The sequence below is a fragment of the Squalius cephalus genome (genome assembly GCF_949319135.1).
Source record: "Squalius cephalus genome assembly, chromosome: 13".
Lineage (NCBI taxonomy): Eukaryota > Metazoa > Chordata > Actinopteri > Cypriniformes > Leuciscidae > Squalius > Squalius cephalus.
The window spans coordinates 1,467,396-1,490,846 of record NC_137134.1 but is presented as its reverse complement, the minus strand read 5'-3'; the positions used below and the strand labels follow the sequence as shown (position 1 = coordinate 1,490,846).

General features: G+C 42.9%; 1 protein-coding gene across 2 annotated transcripts; it reads right to left on the bottom strand.

Moving 5' to 3' along the window:
• Window positions 1-857: 857 nt before the first annotated feature.
• LOC307170294 (hydroperoxide isomerase ALOXE3-like) lies at window positions 858-22,510 on the bottom strand. Of its 2 annotated transcripts, none has more exons than XM_079891380.1 (15): window positions 22,266-22,510; window positions 21,571-21,721; window positions 20,255-20,459; window positions 19,433-19,544; window positions 19,221-19,343; window positions 8,292-8,392; window positions 8,024-8,193; window positions 6,542-6,685; window positions 5,719-5,922; window positions 4,986-5,072; window positions 4,482-4,651; window positions 4,006-4,127; window positions 3,353-3,453; window positions 1,504-1,674; window positions 858-1,195 (listed from the first exon to the last, which is right to left on the bottom strand). In XM_079891380.1, exons 2-15 carry the CDS (start codon window positions 21,712-21,714, stop codon window positions 1,016-1,018), a joined length of 2,034 nt encoding a protein of 677 aa, XP_079747506.1. In that variant the 5' UTR covers window positions 21,715-21,721; window positions 22,266-22,510; the 3' UTR covers window positions 858-1,015. The 2 variants fall into 2 exon arrangements, with proteins under 2 accessions (XP_079747506.1, XP_079747507.1); XM_079891381.1 differs by having other exon boundaries at window positions 19,463-19,544.
• Between the last annotated feature and the right edge of the window lie 941 nt (window positions 22,511-23,451).

The following is a 23,451-nucleotide window of genomic DNA, read 5'->3' as shown; positions in this document are numbered from 1 at the left end:
GAGAAATGCGCTTTTCATGCACAGTAAGGTGGAGAAATGCGCTTTTCATGCACAGTCTGTTCTTTTCCTAGGTTACATCGTCTCTTCTGAGGGATTGCGTATGGATCCTGACAAGGTTAAGGCTGTGGTAGATTGGCCAAGTCCAGATTCCCGTAAGGCCCTACAGAGGTTTCTGGGGTTCGCCAACTTCTATCGGCGATTCATTCGCAACTTCAGCCAACTAGCCGCACCTCTGACTGCCTTGACCTCCCCCAGAACAACGTTCAGGTGGTCCGATACAGCTGAGGCTGTATGCTCCAACCTCAAAAGTTGCTTTGTTTTGGCTCCCATCTTAGTCGCCCCTGATCCATCACGTCAGTCCGTGGTGGAGGTCGATGCGTCAGAGGTGGGGGTAGGTGCAGTTCTCTCCCAACTCTCTTCCTCAGACGACAATTTTTTATTTTTTTTGCACATGTGCAGTTGTTTTTGTTTTTTCTTTGTTCTTTTTGTGTGACTTGTGAATATTGAGCCCTTGTAAGATTAATGTATTGACCGCTTTTAATCTTTTGTATACTTTAATAAAGTTACCTCATTTTACTCCCTCCCTTGCCTGTCTCTCTACTTGCCCACATATTGGTAACGAACCTGTGTGCCCCCCTGTATAGGGCTGATATTTCCCGGTGTATTCCGGGTGGCGTAGTCGAGTGTTAAGTATAGTTCTGGTGTCTCTATTTTCCCTATTAACTGGCAGGACCCACATACGCAATGTTTAATATTGCAGGATTGTACTGATTAATGTCAATAGATGGCACCACAGCTCTAAAAACATATCTCAGAACCAACAAGTTAAAAAAAAAATGCACCACACATTAAGCAATGCCTTTCACATTGTTTATTTTCTCTGAAAGGCAACATCCATGACTCACTTTAATTTATCAAATGAGACAGATATTTTGGTCTTTTTTGCTATGGTCTTTATATTTGACAAAGCTATTAATAGAAAGACAAATGTATTAAGAAGGACTACTGTATCCTTTCAAATGGCTACACTGTTGTCCACATTTTTGGGGTTCAGATAGGTGTAGGGAAGCTCCAACGTCTTGTTCCGCTTCTCGATGAGATCTGACAACTCCCTCAGATCCTTTTGAAAATCTCCAATGAGCTTGCAAGGGACCTCTTCATCATGCAGGTTTTCTGGGAAATGTCCCAGAGGGTACTACGGACAGGGTATCAAGATTGTAATTGTAAATAACATGTTGATAAGAAACATGTTTATAACAATGTTTACCACAGTGCGTATGACAGCACACTAATACTCTGTAAGAGCCCACTGCAACACTATGCTTACAGTTTGCTAAATCTCTTTTGTAATGTAACAGTCAGGTAATGCAAACTAGAGGAATGAAAGCAGTGTAAGTAAGCCATTGTCATCCAGAGTAATATGATGACATACGCAAGAACACCATTACATTTTTCACAGCAAAATTTAATTGCAGTCTTTTAACATGAAGGTGTAAAACTCACATGGTCTGCAGAGTCCTTGCTCAGGAGTTTCAGGACAGCCATCCCATTCACCGTCGTGCCCACATCAGGTAGGGTCTCCAGGATCGCGTCCTCAGTGGTTTGGCCTTTCTCCTTGGGAGGGGGCTTTCGGAGGGCAGTGGGGTAGTTAGGCATCCAGCCGCCAAAGTCATACTGGGGGGAAAGAATTGGTGAAAAATGTGATATATTGTGAAGCCAAATATTCATAAAGAATAACAAGAACATAATTCACATTACTTAGGCCATGGAAAGTGGATATGGACAGGTTTTTCTTGTCGTCCTGGGCTACTTGCTCTAGGGCAATGGTTCTCAAATTTTTTTAGTCATGCCCCCCTTAAACACAAAAAATCTGGTGACAAGTCAACAGTCTTAAGAAGAACGATTCAGTGGAATTGGTGTTCGGTGCCACTTTGTAAAGGCAGAGCGCCAACCGCTATTCACACACTTGAAAGCCATTGTAACGTCTGTTTTCCGTGCACCCCCACACTTTGAGAACCGCTGCCCTAGAGTGTTGAAGCATCTTGAGGTAATGTAATAACAGAAAACAGTTTAAAACAGAGTCTGAAATAGTTAATCTAGTGAAAACCCTCCCCTTAATGCTGCTGAAGCTTGATTAGCTGGGATTGTATATAGCTCGGTCCCAACCACTATGTTTGTTTCCCGTTCTCAAAGCCAGGACAACAGAGGGTTTTTGAGCTCAAACACTGAATGTCACTGTAGGTTGCAGTAGAGATGAAACAAGATCTAAGTGCAGCAGTCTTAAAATTTAATTTCAAGAACAAACTCAAATCTTCACAAAATAGAATCTCAGGCATGGGAACAAGCTCAGGAACGGGAGCAACCAACTAAACAAGATGTTAGAACTGACAAATGGTCAGCACTAAACAGGGCTTAAGTACACCACAAACAGAGGAACTAATGAGACTATTTAACAAGACACACCTGAACTAAGGACTCTAATGAAATCTATAACCAAGGAGAAACACAGGCAAGGATTGGAGGAAGACTGACCCCGGATATCCACCAACTGCGGAACGGCTGCGGATCGTCTCCGCTGCGTGTCGGCTCCGTGCTCCGCCGTCCTTCAATACCCACCAGGTCCGGATTTGTTGTGGAACGACTGCGGCCATGACTGACAGCTGAAGTCACGAGGACCCACGAGATCTCGCGAATTCTCGTATGATCGTGCGATATAAGTGCTGAATTGCTGCGGAGCTCTCCGGCATCCGGCAAAAATAGAAGCTCTGCGTATCTGCGCTGGAGGGCTGAGTCGGAGCGCAGGCGTTCCGCAGTCAGTAATGGAAACCTATTGACTCCGCCACCGTTCCGGAGCGGATCCGCAGCCGTTTCGCAGTTGGGGGAAATTAGGGGTAAACTAATGCACACTGTGCACCCGGCCTTTACGATTGTTGCTTGATCTTCTGATACTGTCAGAATTTTGTCTGAGGTAAAATGTGATCGCAACGGTCATTAGTCGGCTGTTGGTGAACATGTCAAACTTCAGATTTAAGCTTTAAACTAACGATCAAAGACTTCAGATTTAAGCCAAGGATCAGAGGAATCTTTTAGGTTTTGCTAAATTTGTCTCAGACGGCCAAATCGTGGCCAAAATCACACCGTGTGGGCTCGGCTTAACACACAGACCGCAAAACACTAAAACAGAACTATACACATGAATCAAAACACATGAACACGTGACACTGATCGTACAGCTAGAGGAATGTGTGGAGCAATTTGCTTGATTTGAGAAAAAGTGTATGAGATCAGGATTACGGACTGCAGCTTTAATGGCTCTGTGTGATTGGAAGTGAATTGACTTGTACTAACTGACCTGTCCACTGTTTACAGCGGCATGTTGGGCTGATGCAGTGAAGATCACCATGGTGACAAACTTGATAAGCTCTTTCAATGTCTGAAAAGATGATGGTATTCCTGTGAAGAAGAATGAAAGGCTGTTTCGGTGGGGAACTCAGTTTAGGATGTTTGTACATGTGCGCGCACCCGCACACACACACACAAAAATGGAGAGTGGAACCATAAACCAAACTAATTTTGACTATTGACCTGGTTCAATTATTTGCTATGAAAGAGTGAATTACAGTGGGGTTTACAAAAGAGCACAAAAAAAAGAAAAAAAGGAAACCTTTGTTGGAATAAATGTTCTGAGATGGCAACAATTTCGGTTGGAAATGCATACGCATTGGTCTAGACCAGGGGTCTCCAACACGTCGCTCGCGAGCTACCAGTAGCTTGTGGCCTGAATGGAGGTAGCTCGCCGAGGGGACATTCACATATTGCGTCTTTTGCGTGCTTGAGTTTGTTATTTCAAATGTAGGTTGTTATGTCAATTGAAGCAATGCGCTCATTTTTTCCAGGTGCAGCGAGATGAAAAAATCTCAACTTTTCAGAATACCTCAAGCGCACCGCAGGTCAAGTGACATGTCACTTGCAGCATCTTCAACTGCAACAGCCCTGATAACAGACCTGAGGAATCTCTTCCCAGGAAGCCATTGGTGAATATCTCACTGATCCAACGCTGCAGCTCTGTGTCCTTCTGCACGTGTTCATCATGTTGATAGTAGAGTGACAAGAAAGCTGCAACAAGCCTGTAAGCAAACTCACAGTCAGATGTTTTCCAGGTTTACTTTTTTTGGTAGATTTGCTTTGCATTTATTTCTTAAGCAGTAATTTATTCAAAGTGACTTACAACACAGAACATGTACAGCATGTGCTCACTAACTAATAAACCCATGAAGCTGTATTATTGACACTGTATTTGTTGAAATATGAATCAGAATGTGCAACAGGATGTATTAGTTCAGCCCTAAAAACTGGATGTATTATGTAACACACACACACACACACACACACACACACACACACACACACACACAGAGAGAGAGTAGAAAACATAATGCCTATCAATAAAACACTAGATTAAACTCCACTGGTAGTCATACTTGTTGATGATATCCCACAGTTTCATCCCATCATCTCTGTAGTAGTATTGGGGCACAGTCTCCAGGCCTCTCTCAGAGATGTTATCGGGAAGACAGAGGGTGCTGTAGGTCAGGGAGGCAGTAGCACGCTTCAGCAACTTTTCCAATGACTTTCCACCTACTCCTGCATACTAAGAGTGGTATCAATAATGGAGAGAAGACATGACATAAAGTTAGGTCAAAGGCTACTGTATAAACAAAGTTCTGTCACCTCAAATCCCATAATAATTTCCCCAAAATTTCAATAAAAAAAGAATAAATTTAGTAAGAGTAGATTATTCAAGAAGCCAGTCATCACAGAAAACATTAAAGAGCCATTGTTTTTTGTTGTTGTTGTTTTTTACCAATCTTACAAGATATGTTTGCAGGTACATAGGATAGTGAACTGAATTCAACAAAAGGTGTATTAAGATTGTAATTGAAAACTGAACCTTTAGTGCCTCTTTAACCATGACATATGCATACCTTGCTAATGGCCCCATCCTTGGATATCAGTTGCTTCCGGGCCATGATGTTGATCTGGAGTGTGTATCGCATATGGGGAAAGAGGAGCTACAGAAGGAAAAGTATGTAAGAGATTAGCATTCACTGCCTTCACATTCTTTGAAGATAAAAATATATGAATGAAGAATTCATTTTAATTTATTGTCTGTGAGTGTGTGCGTTATTGCACCTGCGTGTGTGTACCTGTACCTGCAAGCCTGCTTTTGTAGGTGACTCCCTATGTTCCATTCCAGTTATTTTTACATTAGGGTTAGAATTGTTGGTAGGGTGAGAATTGTTACAGGGAGGTGAATGGGTTTGAGTAAGACATTAGTGACCCCTCATGTACCCAATGGTTTGTGTAGTCTGTGTCCACAGGCTATAGATGAGTCAGTCCCACTCTCCAAAAGGCGAATAATGAAGGGCAGGCTTTTTCACAAAGCCACATCTCTGAGGTATAATAAACAGCTGTGACCACAGACTACAGCTGAAAAACTCCCCTGCCATCAACGTCAAATAGTATAGAAGTAACATATATTATTTAACTTGCTATCATTCTCATTCTCTCTCTCTCTCTCTCTCTCTCTCTCTCTCTCTCTCTCTCTCTCTCTCTCTCTCTCTCACTCTCTCTCTGTGGTTGTGGCATGTCTGGAACTTGCCCCTGTTTTTCTATGAGCCCTCACCATTTACACGTCAAATGCGACAGAATCAGTACCTTGTAGAGAGGGTGTGGAGAGGGAAGATTGCGCAACGTGGCCACGGTGAACACCTCCGCCAGCAGGTGAGTCCTCAGCAGGTGAAAGTTGACTTCGTGCACGCCAAACTCTGCGTTTCGGACGAAGATCTTGGCCAGTATCCAGTCGGCCTTTGAATCCGTTGGGAGGAAGATGGGGTTGTCTTTGCTGGGCTGTTGCCTTAACTGTGCAGATTACATTTGAGCATCCATGAAAATGGTACAAACGGATTCTGAGGGAATCTGGGTTATTATTTTTCTCTTATTTAAGAAAATGAGAGAGGATTTCCACGGCATCTGTCATAATTACTCTATAAAGATATTGACATCTTAAAAAAATATTTATTTAACGTTTAATCATTTAGATATGATTGCCTACTCATCAGTTGTACATTACATATCACCTTTTCTTTGTTTCTTTGTAATAATTCAGTTATTTACCTCATCTTTCAAGATTTATTCATCTGTATTTAATTAAATAACCCTCAAACAAACACACACACACACACACACACAAACACACACACACACACACACACACACACACACACACACACACACACACACACACACACACACACATTTCATGCCCAGGTCCTCAGGTACTTCTCTTTTAGGTCAAAGCACTTCGATGTCACCCTGGGATATCGCTTCTTGAGCATTTCCTAGCTGAAGCTAATTCTAATCCCTCTACATGCTCAAGGAGCGATATCCCATACAGCGTGATGTCTTGTGTTCTCCCTCAAAGAGCCGAGGTTTTATTCATAACCTGTGGATTTCTGCACTCCAGATGCAAGTTACGCACCTGAATGGCGATGGGCAGCATCATGCCATGAGGGTTGCAGTACAGCAGGACCAGGGGAGCCGTGAGATACTGCTGCCTGCCACTGACAACATTCCCCACCAGCCCGTCCAACATCTCATAGTCAGACAGGAAGATGTTCCCTTTCTGGGTTGTAAGTCATTTATAAGTGATTAGTTAATGATGAACTAATCATTTACAAAACATTCATAAATGAGTAGCAAGTGACATACTAACATTTTATGTATGTTTTGTAAATTGTGTTACAAGTCATTTACAATTGATTAATGATTAACTAATCATTTAAAAACATGACTAATCATTCATAAATGATTAATTAGTGATATGTTCATTATATGTTTTGTAGATTCAGTTATAAGTCATTTACAATTGATTAGTTAATGATTAACTAATCATTTACTAAACATGACTATGCATTTCATAAATGTTTAATAAATGATGTTACATTTTTTTTGCATGTTTTGCTCACATCAGGTGCACAGTGGTTAAAGACTGCATGTGTTTCAGAGAAGACAGCCGTCTATACCCTCACCAGTCTGCACTTACACTACAGTACACACTACAGTGTTCAACACCTGTTATAGATGTGTAAACGCATGAATAAATCATTTACAAGTGATGAATAGTTTACACTTTAGATTAGGGGATGCAGAAAGTGTTGTAAATGATTTACAACACTTTCTGCATCCCCTAATCTAAAGTGTAAACTATTCATCACTTGTAAATGTCTTACACTTCATTTGTAGATTACCACTTCAAGAATCAAAAAGGCATAAGGTCTGCGAATGTTATCTACGAATGTATATGTAACACATTTACAAGTGATGAATAGTTTACACTTTAGATTAGGGGATGCAGAAAGTGTTGTAAATCATTTACAACACTTTCTGCATCCCCTAATCTAAAGTGTAAACTATTCATCACTTGTAAATGTGTTACATATACCTACAAATGATCTGTATGTGTATTCAAGGCATTTACAACACTTTTTGCACCCTCTAATTGCTACATATATACAAAAAAACAAACATTTATTAAACATTTATGAAACGCATTCATGTTTTGTATATGACTAGTTAATCATTAACTAATCAATTGTAAATTACTTATAACTGAATCTACAAAACATACATCCAATAATTAACATATCACTTACTAATCATTTATGAACGCATAGTCATGTTTCGTAAATAATTAGTTAATCATTTACTAATCACTAGTAAATGACTTGTAACTGAATTTACAAAACATACATAAAATGTTAGTATATCACTTGCTACTCATTTATGAATGTTCTGTAAATGACTAGTTCATCATTAACTAATCACTTATAAATGACTTACAACTGAACGTTATTATAAAGTGTTACCCACACCAAATAATGAAGAAACCCAGGAAATTAGACAAAACCAGAGCAAACCAGACCCAGTCATTCCAAATCATTGCCATTTGCAAGTAGCGTACCTCCATCTCCTGCTCCAAGCTGCTCCCTCTTAGGGTGTCTTTGACCATGTCATCTGTGACGGGGAAATTCTCGGGCAGAGTTGAGCAGCGCTGGATCATCATGGGATTGAGGCCATTCAGAAACTGGTAGCCAAAGAACTCGTCCTCATCCCAGTGCTCCTGACAGTATTCTGCAAAGCATGCTGTGTCAGAACATATGCTACAGTACAGACTGTACTTTATTTGCAATACAGACATTTTGAACAGTTCATTCATTTAAGATGAGTACCAATGGTTTTCACTCTTTCACAAAGGATTGCTTCCAGCTGGTGAATGCTTTCCCATGATTTTCTGCTGTTAGCTAATCCAGTTAGCATCAGAGCAGCTAACCTGCACACAAAGAATACACAGGTACACAGTGCAAACATTAATAGTGTAACTAGCCTTGATATACTACCTATGGTCCATCCTAGCTTTAGTTGTGAGCATCTTTGCAGTTACTATTAGATATTATAGCATTACTGTCAGGGATTAAATTGGGATTGGTTATGTGTGGGGGCTCTCCCTAGGGGGGTCCGGGGGTAATCCCCCCCCCCCCCCCCCGTGAATTTTTTTTGAAAAATAAACCATTAAATGGCACTTTCTGGAGAGTTTTGTGCAAAGAAATGGAGAAATTGAGTTTTACATGATATGTGAAAAACTGCAAAGTTAAGAGCATAATACTTTGCATTGTTGTAGTATCAACAGGTATTAGGACATTTAGCATTTACATTACTGTTAATCAGCAGTGGTGGAATGTAACGAAGTACAAATACTTCGTTACTTAAGTACATTTTTCACGTAGCCTATCTGTACTTTACTTAGAATCAATAGTGCATAGCCTTTTGACTTTTACTTCGTTACATTTTGCAGCAATTATTATACTTTCTACCACTACATTTCTACAACGTTTCGTTACATTTTCGTTACATTTTCTGCTCAGTTTTTCCCTGCCAAAACAGGGATTGAAAAAAATCTCCATGTTTTTGGATGCTGATGCGGTGGTGACGCGTTCATGTAACATGTAATGGTGGCGCTGTCAATAATGCATCTAAAATCTGTCACAAAGAACCGACAAAAGTAATGATTATGAATATGTAAAAGGAGACATTTCAATTGTTTATTAATAAACAAGTGTTTTCTGTGTCAGTGCCCTGCATAAATGAAGTTGACGATGCTGAATCGCGATCTTCGCAGTAGTGAACGCGCCAGAGAGAAATGCACATTTCACACGGATTACACAAGCAGCAGTCTGTTTTCTTTCGTTTTGAATTGTTCTGTTCAAAAGAAGACATTTCTATAGATATATTTCTCAGGTCTGTCAGGCAAGTAGGCTACCTTATACGCTGAGTTTCGGTTCATTTATGAGACGCGCTCCAGTTCACGCGCCGTGTCATGTTTATGTCTGCTATATTTTTCTTATTTATTAAATCCAGGCAATTGGTTGATGAAACATTGAATAAAATTAAGATGCAATTAATACAAAACGAAATTCATTTTAAAGAAAGGCTTTGTGCTTTCTGTTTGAGGTCTCTGTGAGAGTTTTAAACAGTCTTTTAGTGCCGCTTTCAGCTCTAGAGCACTCACGTTCGTAACATTGTTTTTTCCTCATAAATGCGAACATGAAAAATATAATAAAATGAATATCTTATGTTCTGTGAAGAGTATCCGGTGGGTAGTACTTTGGTTTGCAGTGTAATTCACAGAATTACAAAAAAATATTTTGCCACCTAAAAGTTAAAGATTTTTTTGTGTCACGTCTACATTATGTGTAGCCTATTTCCCTCATATTAAAGGATAACTAAACCCTAAACCAACTTTTTTTAGTTAATGATCTGTAAGAATGGGGCTTTATTAGTGCTGTTCATTGATTCGAGTAACTTTTTTGACATTTGGGTATAAAGTGTTTTAATTTTACAATATATGGTGTAAAAACGTCTGAGTGCTGCCCTCTTCAGGTTGAACGGTGGCTACTGCAGTTGAATTTTACTATTGGATGTTTGTGGTGGTACGTGACGTAAGCGGTGGCAGGTGACGTAAGCAGGTTCCAGCTCACCACGCCCCTGGTACGAGCTCACCACACCCTTGGTATGAGCTAGCGTAGATTTATCTGTATTTAGTACAGTGGGCAGGAGGGTACGTAGGTGTAGTGTTGCTGGTTGCAACAGCACTGCTGGACTGCATAGCTTTCCAGCAGACTTGAAAATTAGGCGCCAGTGGTTGCATGCACTTGGCCTGGAAGACCGTGAGTGTGAAACCTGCATTTTATGCGGGATTGCTTCTCCAACGCAATAGAGGTGGAAATGGGCTTCTCCACACAGCTCGCGCTGAAAAGCGACGCAGTGCCAAACGCTGCTCCTCCTGCATGGACTCCACCACTGCAGCGGCGTCTTGATGTGAGTGATCATATATATTTTAATCACAATTTATGGTTTGGCTAAAGTTAATCCTCTGGGGTCGACAAACGCGCCGGCGCATTTTGCTGGATTTTTTCACAAAGCAAAATATGAATATGCCTATAGAGAGCGTGCGCTATTGACATCAACTCGATAAAACTCATCAGATGCATGTACTTTACATCGTCTTGCGACCCCTGTGAATCACTCTCCATTTTAGAGAGTCTGACAGCAGGTCTCGGGTGCACGCCCCGGTCACCGTGATTTTGCCAAGTAAGACATGTTCCTGGATCAACATATTTTGTTGATCCCGGAGTAAAATTCCTGTCCCATAATTTAGTCCTTACCCTATCCCTACCCCTAAACCTAACGCTACCCATAACTTTTCCCTAAAATCAGAAGGAAATGATAGGTGAATAACACTGATGTTGAAGCACCTCACCCTGGTTCTAAGCCTAAACTTGACATAAACTGTAAACTTGTCAAATCTGATTGGTTGATTGGAAAGTTGTTCCAGGATCAACAAAGATGTTGATCCAGGAACATGTGGTACTTGGTGAAATCACGTTCACCTGCACGCCCCCCCGCTCACGGTTCGTCCCCTCTATCTCCGCTGGGGTCTGCCCACTTTTCTAGCATTTTTCAAATATTGCCAGTGCGTGGAGTCAGGCTCTGACCAGGGGTTTAGTTACCCTTTAAATATAAAACGCATGTGTAACGCATGTGTAGGCTGATATTTTTCTAATGTCTGGACTCCTTTATTAAGGGAGTATGGATATATAAACAGTTTCAGTATATTGATATTAAATGCATTTTCTGAGAATTTATATTTAAAGTTTTTACTGCAAATGTCACGTCCATAACGCTGGAATTGACATCACTTGATTACACATTGTATTACCTTGTTATGATATAGAGTGACCCATACAATGTGCCAAACATATTTTCCTTACCTTGTCATTCAAGGCCAGGGCACTTTTTGTACAACCAACATTGTGCTGAACTTGACAAAATTGATCTGCTGCTGCAGCGGCGGCCAGCAGCTCATGAGGTTTTTTTTTTCAAGGTGGTTGAAGGTTCTGGAACTTTTGTGCGCTTCCACATCCCGCGCAACTACGGATCTCCCAGGAACATTCATTATATATTGCTGCGTACATTTATCCGTGTTGGAGATCTGAGTAGCCTACCTAGATGCGCATGGCATGCGCGAGCGGTGCGTGATCATGGTCGACTGACAACGAGATTAAGCAGCTGAACAAGAATATGTCCATGTTCCGATTGTTCTCATCTCAGCTCAGCCGAGACAAAATAGACATGCCATTTCAAAAATCTTTCATTTATAATCAGAAATATGTTTTCAAAAGCATCACTTTCATCAAATGTGACATAATTTCCAGTAGGCAACTGACTGCAAACAGGCACATCAGGACACAAACGAGCAGGCTTATGTGCCGGGGGTGAGCCCCGGAGAGCCCCGGCCCAATTTAACCACTGATTACTGTATTCGAGAAGACAAAGCTATATTTGCAAATGTGTCACGGTATATAGATTCGCTGTCTCCTCTCTCGTGTTGTTGTGGTGTGTGTGTGTGTGTTTGGGCGGAGCCGCTGATCACTGCCGCTGATCAGTTTCCAGCTGCAGCTTATTTACTATTTAGTCTCTCTGTTGTCACCTTGTCTTTGTCAGAGCGTTGTTGGATGTTCCGTGTGTTCCTGCCTGTTCCCGTGTGTTCCTGCCTGTTCCCGTATCATAATGCCTGTTTCCCGTGTGTTCCTGCCTATCGTCAGAGCCTGTGTGTTCGTCATCGTCCTGCACTTCGGTCACTCGCGCTACTTCCTGGTTTCAGGTTTCTGTTCAGCGTCATCATCACCATCTCTCACCAACGGAAATACGGGCTGTCCTCAGCGTCCCTGTGCTGCCATGTGCTATTTCATCCCTGGACATTACTTACATCATTCACACCATCTCTGACCTGCTCTTCTAATAAATATCTGTTTTTACTTGCAATTGAATCTTCTTCATCATTTCATCACAGAACGCTCTGACCTAAAATGGATTCAGCAAGTAGACCTGCACCTGATCTCAACGAGTTTTTGTCACGCAGCATTTCAAGAATGGACCAACAGGAGGAGAATCTGGCTGTCACAGGACGAGCGGTACAGGCCTTGGTAGCACAGGTGTCCGAGCTGACCCAACAGATTCAACAACTTGCTCGTCCCACTGCGCCCAGCACACCGCCGATTCCCCCCACTCCACCAGCAGCCAGCCGCCAGCCCGAACCTCGACTGCCTACCCCTGAGTTATACTCTGGTGAGCCTAATTACTGTAGAGCTTTTCTGACGAAATGTTCCATGTTCTTTGCCCTGCAACCTCAGACTTTCAATACGGAGGAATCTAAGGTAGCCTTCGTCCTTACGCTACTCTCGGGACGGGCGACTCTGTGGGGAACGGCGGTGTGGGAAATCCACCGAAAATCTCTGCTGTTCCTCGTTCCAGGCACTCTCGGAGGAGATAAGACGGGTCTTCGACAGGGCGGTGGCTGGAAGAGAGGCAGCTCGCCAATCTCCGTCAGGGTAATCGCTCGGTTTCTAATTACTCTATTGACTTCCGAACCTTGGCCACTGAGTGCCACTGGAACGAGGAAGCGCAGTGGGACATGTTCCTGCATGGGCTGGCTGACCGCTTCCAGAAGGAGATCTTTACCCTGGACCTGCCCGATAAACTTGATGGACTTATTGAGCTGGCTTTGAGGGTGGACACTCGACTTAGCTGTCTGGGACAACGGCCCTGGACGGTCCCTCATCCCGGGAGCGTCGAATGCCCTCAGGCCAGCGGTGGTGATGCGGTCAGCCCCGTCTTCGATCCCGAGCCCATGCAGGTGGGTCGAGCTCGGCTTTCTCGGGAGACGAGAGAGAGACGGAGATCCCAGGGTCTTTGCCTCTACTGTGGCGGAGCTGGACACTTCCTATACAACTGCCCAGTAAAAGACCGGGCCCGGCAGTAAACAGGAGGCTACTGTCGACCGGGATCTCAGTGAATAAGACCTCATCCTCTACTCTCCTTCCGGTAAGACTGCTGTGGGCAGCCCAATCCCATGTCTGCCAAGCACTTTTGGACTCTGGGGCGGAAGGTAACTTTATGGACTTGTCACTCGCTCAGACACTCAATATACCCATCACTCCACTAAAGGACACCATTTCTGTCAGTGCACTCAATGGTCAGGAACTCCCCGCCATCACTCTTACCACCAATCCTCTGACACTCATCACATCTGGCAATCACACTGAACATTTCATTTCTGCTCCTGGACTCACCCCTGGCTCCCATCGTCCTCGGTCACCCTTGGCTGGTTCAGCATAGCCCAAGGGTTGACTGGGGACACAATTCTGTCTCATCATGGAATACTCAATGTCATGAGTCTTGTCTTGTGTCTGCCTGTTCGTCTGTGTCTGTTTTTCGGAAGGAGACGGTGAATTTATCTAACGTGCTCTCAGAGTACCTCGACCTGAAGGAAGTGTTCAGTAAGTCCCGTGCTGCTTCTCTCCCTCCACATCGTCCCTATGACTGTGCTATAGATTTACTCCCAGGTAAGTCTCCGCCTAGGGGCAAGCTTTACTCACTTTCTGCTCCAGAAAGGGAGGCCATGGAGAAATATATTTCTGATTCTCTAGCCTCCGGATTCATCCGCCCTTCCTCTTCTCCTGCGGGGGCGGGGTTCTTTTTTGTGGGAAAGAAGGATGGTTCTCTGCGACCTTGTATTGATTACCGAGAGCTGAACAACATCACGATAAAGAATACTTATCCTTTGCTGTTGATGTCTTCAGCTTTCGAGAGGTTGCAGGGAGTATCCATCTTCACAAAATTGGATTTACATAACGCCTATCATTTGGTTCGCATATAACGCCTATCATTTGGTTCGCATCAGGAAGGGGGATGAGTGGAAAACCGCATTTAACACCCCCAGGGGCCATTTTGAATACTTGGTTATGCCCTTCGGGCTATCCAACTCCCCAGCGGTTTTCCAAGCACTCGTCAATGATGTGTTGAGAGACATGGATGATCAGTTCATATACGTCTACCTGGATGACATATTGATTTTTTCTTCGTCTCTCCAGGAACATGTTCAGCACGTCAGACGAGTGCTTCAGAGGTTACTAGAGAATGGGCTTTTTGTCAAGGTGGAGAAATGCGCTTTTCATGCACAGTAAGGTGGAGAAATGCGCTTTTCATGCACAGTCTGTTCTTTTCCTAGGTTACATCGTCTCTTCTGAGGGATTGCGTATGGATCCTGACAAGGTTAAGGCTGTGGTAGATTGGCCAAGTCCAGATTCCCGTAAGGCCCTACAGAGGTTTCTGGGGTTCGCCAACTTCTATCGGCGATTCATTCGCAACTTCAGCCAACTAGCCGCACCTCTGACTGCCTTGACCTCCCCCAGAACAACGTTCAGGTGGTCCGATACAGCTGAGGCTGTATGCTCCAACCTCAAAAGTTGCTTTGTTTTGGCTCCCATCTTAGTCGCCCCTGATCCATCACGTCAGTCCGTGGTGGAGGTCGATGCGTCAGAGGTGGGGGTAGGTGCAGTTCTCTCCCAACTCTCTTCCTCAGACGACAAGATGCATCCTTGCGCGTTTTTGTCCCATCGTTTATCACCTGCCGAATGTAACTATGACATTGGTAACAGAGAGTTGTTGGCCGTCAAGTTAGCGTTGGAGGAGTGGCGTCATTGGTTAGAAGGGTCGGGGGTACCTTTTATCGTTTGGACCGATCATAAGAACCTTGAATATATTAGATCTGCTAAAAGACTCAACTCCAGGCAGGCTTGATGGGGACTTTTCTCTCGTACCGCCCCGGGTCCAAGAACATCAAACCCGATTCCTTATCTCGCATTTTTGATCCATCTGAATGCCCGGTTACTCCCGAGTGCATTTTGCCTGAGAAGATAGTTATCTCCACACTCACATGGGAGGTCGAGTCAAAGGTCAGGTCGGCCTTAGAAGGGGTAACGCCTCCGCCCGGTTGCCCACTGAGTCGATTGTTTGTACAGGAGTTACGGTCCGAATTTATTCAATGGGGTCATTGCTTCAACATTGCTTGTCATCCAGGAGTAAACCACACTAGCTGTTTGGTAAAGCAACGATTCTGGTGGCCATTAATGGCTCGCGACATTCGCAGTTTTGGCTTGCTCAGTTTGTGCCATTGGTAAGATATCTAACCGACCTCCTGATGGGTTACTCCATCCGCTGTCTGTCCCTTCGAGACCCTGGTCCCACATAGCGCTAGATTTTGTCACCGCCCTCCTGCCCTCTAATGGCATGACGGTTGTTTAAACCGTAGTGGACTGGTTCTCGAAGGCGGCACATTTTATCCCCTTGCTCAAATTACCCTCTGCCAAGGAGACAGCGGTGACTGTTGTAGACCACGTCTTTCGTTTACATGGCCTCCCGATGGACGTGGTCTCCGACAGGGGGTCCCAATTTGTATCCAAATTTTGGAAAGATTTCTGTAGATTACTAGGGGCTACAGTCAGTCTGTGTTCGGGTTACCATCCCCAGAGCAACGGTCAGACCGAGCGAGCCAACCAAGATTTGGAGAGAGTGTTGCGATGTTTGGTGTCCAAGAATCCTTCATCCTGGAGCCAACAACTTTCTATGGTTGAGTACGCACATAACTCGTTACCAGTGTCATCCACGGGCCTCTCTCCGTTTGAGTCTAGGGTACCAGCTACCAATTTTTCAGAGTCTGGATTCCAAAGTCGCGGTCCCCTCCGCTCACGCCTTAGTCCAGAGGTGTCACCGCACATGGACCAGAGCCCGTGAGACTCTGCTCCAGGTGGGTGCGCGCACTAAGGCTAAGGCCGATCGCCACCGGTCAAAGTCTCCCGTATGCATCGTGGGTCAAAGAGTGTGGCTTTCTACCATGAACATTCCGCTCCGTGTCTAATAAGCTAGCTCCCAAATTCATCGGCCCGTTCACTGTCACCAAGATCATTAGTCCGGTGACAGTCAGCCTCAAACTTCCTCCGGCGTACAGGAGAATTCACCCCGCCTTTCATGTCTCTAAATTGAAGCCTGTTTTTCGTTCTCACCTTAATCCGCCAGCCCCGCTTCCCCCACCGCCGCGACTCGTAGACGGGGAACCTACGTATTCGGTCAATCGTATTCTGAACTCGAGACGGAGGGGACGCGGTTTCCAGTACCTGGTGGACTGGGAGGGTTACGGTCCGGAGGAGAGAAGTTGGGTTCCTGCTAGGGAAGTTGGGTTCCTGCTCCCTTATTGATGATTACAATCAACGGGTAAGTTCTCCTGGGAGCGCCAGGAGGCGCTCCTAGGGGGAGGGGTACTGTCACAGTATATAGATTCGCTGTCTCCTCTCTCATGTTGTTGTGGTGTGTGTGTGTGTTTGGGCGGAGCCGCTGATCACTGCCGCTGATCAGTTTCCAGCTGCAGCTTATTTACGCACCCTATTTAGTCTCTCTGTTGTCACCTTGTCTTTGTCAGAGCGTTGTTGGATGTTCCGTGTGTTCCTGCCTGTTCCCGTGTCATCCTGCCTGTTTCCCGTGTGTTCCTGCCTATCGTCAGAGCCTGTGTGTTCGTCATCGTCCTGCACTTCGGTCACCCGCGCTACTTCCTGGTTTCAGGTTTCTGTTCAGCGTCATCATCACCATCTCTCACCAACGGAAATACGGGCTAACCCTGTGCTGCCAAGTGCTATTTCATCCCTGGACATTACTTACATCATTCACACCATCTCTGACTTGCTCTTCTAATAAATATCTGTTTTTACTTACCTTTTTAATCTTCTTCATCATTTCATCACAGAATGCCATCCACTTCCATGCAAAATACACTGAATATACATGGATCATGTTTTTAAATCACCAAAGTTCTTTTTTAATTAAAGGAGTGGTAAAACACCTTTTTTCAAAGGCTTGATTGTGTTTGTGGGGTGCACTGTAGCATGTGTTCGTGGGGTGCACTGTAGCATGTGTTCATGCTTCGTTTTTGAAAAATCGTATTATTTTTCACATATTTTACCTTTATTCTACACTGCTATGTCCCTCCTTGTAAAACGGTCTGATGATTTCCGGGTTCTATGAAACCCCTCCCTCAAAAATACGCAATGGGCTCAGACTGGTTAGCTGGCCCAGTGTCACACTGATCACATAAATGACAACAAACACAAACATTCCAAGTTCGCTGGTGAGATTAAACAGAAGTTTGTAGGTGTTTGTCGGATATGAATTAACATTTAGCAAACTGGTTTGTGGAGCCAAACAGCGTTGTCCTTTGTTTACTTCCTTGCTACAATGTACAAATAACAATACGAACTATTACAGAAAAACGAAAAATAAATCATCCTTACAGGTTGTGGCCCATGAACAACAGCTTCTGTTTTTAAAGTTGGAACTGCTCCATCTTTCAGGACAAGCCGTTGTGCGAATCCTGCATTGAACTCGCGTAGATTGAGGAAGCTTTCCTCCGTAAAATGTGCAGCACAGAGAGCAACATTTGGATAATAATTATGAGGAACCGAGTTAAAAATAAAATGTAACCATTGATCCCTAACTCCACCGTCCCTAGGAAGGCTGAACAAAGTGGACTTGCAATCTGGGTGAAAATAACTACGGAATGTCGGCAACAACACTCTACTACCACAACAACTCTTCTCCAAAGCAATAGAAAATTGCCTCGCCCCCTTTATTTTGTGTTCCCAGAGGAGGGGTTTATGTAAATTTTAGGGTTAGTGATGTCAACAACCCTGGAGGAATGTCGTGTAGTCCTACCGTCCGTTTGCTGTAGTCCTTAGAAATTGTCCAAAGAAATTGATTTCTTTAAAAGTAAATATCTCCCTTTGTATTGAACTTTGAGCGTCATAACTTTGCAGATGTTGTTTATGTTAAAATAGCAACATTACACACTAGCTAAAGTTAAAAAAGTGAAATCATATTTCAACCACCCCTTTAAAGCATACTTAAAATTAAATCTAGCTATAAATATTCAGCATTTCCACCAGTGCAATCTATAACTAAAAACACACCATATTTAGGCTAACCTACAAACAGAAAACACTGATACAGTCCATTGTCCTAACAATAATGATGAAATGGTTAAGCTTGCTGTCGTTGGCTCACTACTTATGAACTCTCTAAATGCGTCTCTCAAGTTACGATTACATTGGGTAGCCTATACTTTTAGCTGATTATACATGGCGAATCCTTGAAAAATGATTACAGTTCATTTTTGAATAAAGCATACTAATCGGACATTGCCTCTACGTCACCAATATAACTTATCTCTCCTGTGGTGCTTCGATCCATGGAACCCGGATGCAAAAGAAATGTGTAAATCGTAGGTGAGAAGGCAAACATGGTAAAAAAACCTGTTAATCCGATGAAAAACAAATGCCCTGCAGTGTGCGAAACTACACCAACACTCAGACAAAGTTGCAACAGTGATATATTTTAAGCACGAGAATCTGTCTTCTCCTTCATTTTCATGCAGAGTGAAACTACACTGATGGGAACCTGCTGATGCTACCAATAATTGCGATCTGAAAGAGGAAGCCTATATGGCAAAGATTAACCATGAATAGGCCTACTGTCCATATTGCTTGTAATTGAAATTAAATTAGAGTCGACACCTGTTCAGTTGTTTCCCTAAATTCGTATCATTCTGTTGTTCTAAAAACCCAATATTGGGTCCAGCAGACCCGTGAACACTGAACAGTGTGTAACAAAGACATGAACACTGCAGGAGGGTTAAAAATGACTTGGTCACTTACTGCTTTCCTGCACTGGAGTAAAACTCTGTTTCCTTTGTGTAAGAGAATTGGACTTCAGCTGGTAGAGTGAGGGGAGTGTCGCAATCGATAACTTGAGGCGTGCCCTTAGCATAGACACGCCACCTGGGGGTAGAATATTCAGCTGTACTTCAACAAAAGGAATTTAATTTCACTGAATTTATTATAATAATTCAGAAACTTCGCTGTCACACCCGACTTGTATTAGTGTGCTGCCCACAAACCCAAATAACTTTTGTTGCTCCTTTAGCTGCCTCATCCTTTGTCTTTGGGCTATTGGGTTGGTGTCCTGGAACACAAGTGAAGCTGAAATGCAAATGCCAACATTAATTCACAATCTAAATTTTTATTTTATTTTTTATCATAGACAATTTAATTTGATTACAAATGTGCTTTGGTAAAAAACACACCTCCCACCGCCCTCCGCCCTCCGTCCTCCGTCATATGAAGACACAAATGTTTGCTTAAAGGAATTCTTCAGCAATATAGAAAAGTGTGTGTGTGTAGCTTACATAGCTAGGCATGCTTGGCTGGTGGACCAGTCACAAAGCATTACAAATATGCAGGAAGTAACAATAAAAATGTATAACCACTGTGCTGTAATAACTCTCTGTTATATCCCAAACACTCCAGATATCACCCACATAAATTATTATAGTAAAACCATGACAATTACTGAAATAGGATGCACTAAATATGAACACTTGTTTCACTAGTGCTAATATATACAGTAAGTTGCTAATATATCAGCCACTATTTGGCATTATCACAAGTATGGGTTTCCACTGCCAACTAATTGATCTTGTATTCAGGGGTCTTGGGCATGCACATTTAACCTGTTTTGCATATAGGCTGCAGCTGGGTGAGTTAAGCAAGCCAACTGCAAAAAAAAAATATATAAAGTATTGATCGTGTGTGTGTGTGCACATCCAGTATATGCGCAAGACATCACCACTGGACTTTCAATACACCAGTAAATGTGAATTTTGGCCATGACTTGAAATGGGAGTGCCTACCTTTAGCAGGTCTTAAAACGAGCCTCTCTTTACAGTCAAGCCAGCAGTAGCACGGAAACAAAATCTCGTCTCCTTCTGGCGTATTGATCAAGATCTTATCGCAGAACCACCGGTTGTGAAGAAGACCCATAAGTGGCTTGGAGTGGAGCTTGACAGCTATGAGCTCTCCCAGGGATGCTTCACAGTGAATCTTAAACTCTCGCTCCTGCACAGACAGATGTACAATGGCGTATTAGGGCCATTGTAGGTAAAAAAAATGATATGCAGCTGGGGGAGGGGGGGTTAAAATTCAGAGAAGAAACTCAGAATTTCCATGAAAATCAGAATATTCTGTGATTATAAAGTCACAAATTTGCAAGAAAAAACTCTGGAAAAACAGTGTCAAGTAGTGCAACTAGTATGAAACACTGAAACGTTCCTGGCCAGTAATATAACCACATTGCTTCACTTTGCATTCAACCTGAACCTAATCCACAGCCCACATCACAAAGGCATCATCCAGAGAGCACGCAGGGGCAGCGTTCAATGAGAACCTATTTCTCGATGGTTGAGGCTGAGGCGCAAGCTGTGATTGGAACAGCCTATAACCTGTCTAATTAATCTATTAACACTGTTTTGCTTTGGATATCCATGATAAACCACTATGAATTTATTGTAATAGCTAGTCTTTATTACTGGCCAAGCACGTTTGACAGTCATATGTTCCATGTTGCACTTCCTCACTAACGTGTGCATGTGGGTTCTCGCAAATTTGTGACTTTATAATATTCTAGTTTTAATTTTATTTTTTTCGGAATGTTACGACTATACATACTAATAAGACTAGTGCAACTAGTATGGAGCATATGGCTGTCAAACATGCCTGGCCAACAAAAGACTAGCTATTAGGCCTAAATTAAATTGATCGGGATTACCATGAACATCCAAGGCAAAACAGTGTTAATAGATTGATTGGGCTATAGGCTGTTTCTTCCTTTCACAGCTTGCCTTAGTCATCGAGGAATTGGGTCAAAGTTGTTGACCCTGTGTGCTCTCTGGATGATGCCCTCGTGACGCGGGCTGAGCAGGTTCAGTCTGAGTGCAAAGTGAAGCAATGGGGTTATTTTTTCATGAAAAACTCAGAATTACCCCAGCACCCCCCACCCCCCATCCAGCTCAATGTGGATAATTTTAAGGTAAATAAAAATGCATTTATTTTATCATTACTCAATACAACTTTTATATTCACTCTTTCAATTTTCTTCCATTAAATGTAGCATTGACTGATTGTTTTTAGTCCAAAACTGCTTAATGTTGGTTTAATTGGGTGCACTTACCGATCCTTGCCAAAACCCCTTAATGGGATTTAGATTCTGTTCCTCACTCTCAGCCTCAGTGCCACGCAGTTGGATGTAGATAAGGCTAGTGGTGCCCGCCAAATGCCTCTTTCCTGTGTACGCCTTTACTGTGTAGATCACCATGGCTGTTCTGCAAAGTAATGGACAATGATTTTTAAGAGAAAATGCAGACATAATGAGACCACCAAAGAATATCACCAAGTCCAGAGAGGGAGAGAGTCCTAAACCTAACCCGTTCATATTAAAATATGTATAAACTTAATACATTACCTAGATTATTTATTTAGCAAAATATTGTCCTTTAAATTTAGTTATATATTTATTAATTAAGAATTGTTGCTGCTCCAATTAATCTCAGTGTGCTTCCTTTAAGCTCATCCACTTTGAACGTCTATGTAATTACTTTGTAATATTTCATAAATAATTTATAACTTATTTTCACAGCCTTACATTGACTAAATCTAGACTGAACTATGGGTTATGATAGACTTCGGAGTGCTTACACAGATACACACGAGAATGTTTGAAAGCAGGCTTCTATCAGCGGATCGGTTTATCAGTGGATATATTAGGGATCCGCTGATAGACACCCACTTTCAAACATTCCCCTTAAATGACTAAGATTTCCATCACACATCTACATAACCTTTACATATCAAAAGATTTGATATTACCTTCAGGTTTTGAGCGCTGTCCGCTGGTTAGAAATTCCCAAGGGGAGTCCGAGCCAAACTCAGTCTGGATCCGGGTGCTCGAGGCTCGATGGGATTGATTATCCAGGTTCAGATAATAGGTTTTAAAAGAAAATCACTCTGAGACTTGTTATAGAGAAGTTTACGAATCACCACAATCAATGGAGAGTACAGAATAAAAATCAACATAAAACAAATATGAACAGTCTTCACCACGAGATTCGGCCACGAACTGGTGCGTCTCACACAATTTATACTCTTCAGAAATCACATGGTTTTCCCCTAAGCAAGAAGCATTTGCATTGTAAATAGCTCTCCTGTAGATCAAACAGTAGAGCGTTGGATCTTGCAATGCCAAGGTCATGGGTTAGATTCCCAGGGAAAGCAATAACTGGTAAGAATGTAAAAATGTGTTCCTTGAAAGTCACTTTGGTTAAAGCGTCTGCCAAATGCATTCATGCAAATTTAAATACATAAAATACAGCATTTGTTAAAACAGTCATACAGCCATAGTCAGCTTCTCCCCCTCGGGTTTCACATATCTGAGCTTTTTGGACTTCCTCTTGCTGCAGTTTAGATGTATCTTGTTTACAGAGGAGGGTGTGTCTTCCAGGCAAACAGCATCCTGCTCTCAAAAGGTGTAAACTCTGAATGCAAATTCCCATTGTTAGCAAATATTTCCATGTGAAAGGAGTTTCTGCTTTGGTCTGAGTATGTAAAGAAATGTCTCACTCACTCTTTCAGACACTCAGCATTATGTATTTCTTGAGTCAGTTACTACTTTTACTCTTTATCTCTGAGCATTTGATGTTATTGTATTGATTAACTTTGAACTGATTATGTAATTGGCATGATACATTTACCTGACATAATAAATTGTAATAATCTTGTTGTGTTGCGTTCACCCGCTGGCGCCGGGGCTAAGAAACCCGAGGCGCTGGTTTCGCTGGATGAGGCGGCGGCGTGCTCTTAGGGCGGCTCAAGGCAGAGCTGGAGCGTTCAGGCAAGAAGTGTCTCATAGCTTGAGAAGACTTCTGTGCCTCGGTGAATCTCTCAGAAAACCCTTTCATAGCCGGGCCAAAGAGACCGATGCTGGAGATAAGTGAATCGAGGAAAGCCATCCTTTCCGCCTCTTTGATGTCAGGTCTGTGGCGCTGCGCAGGTCACG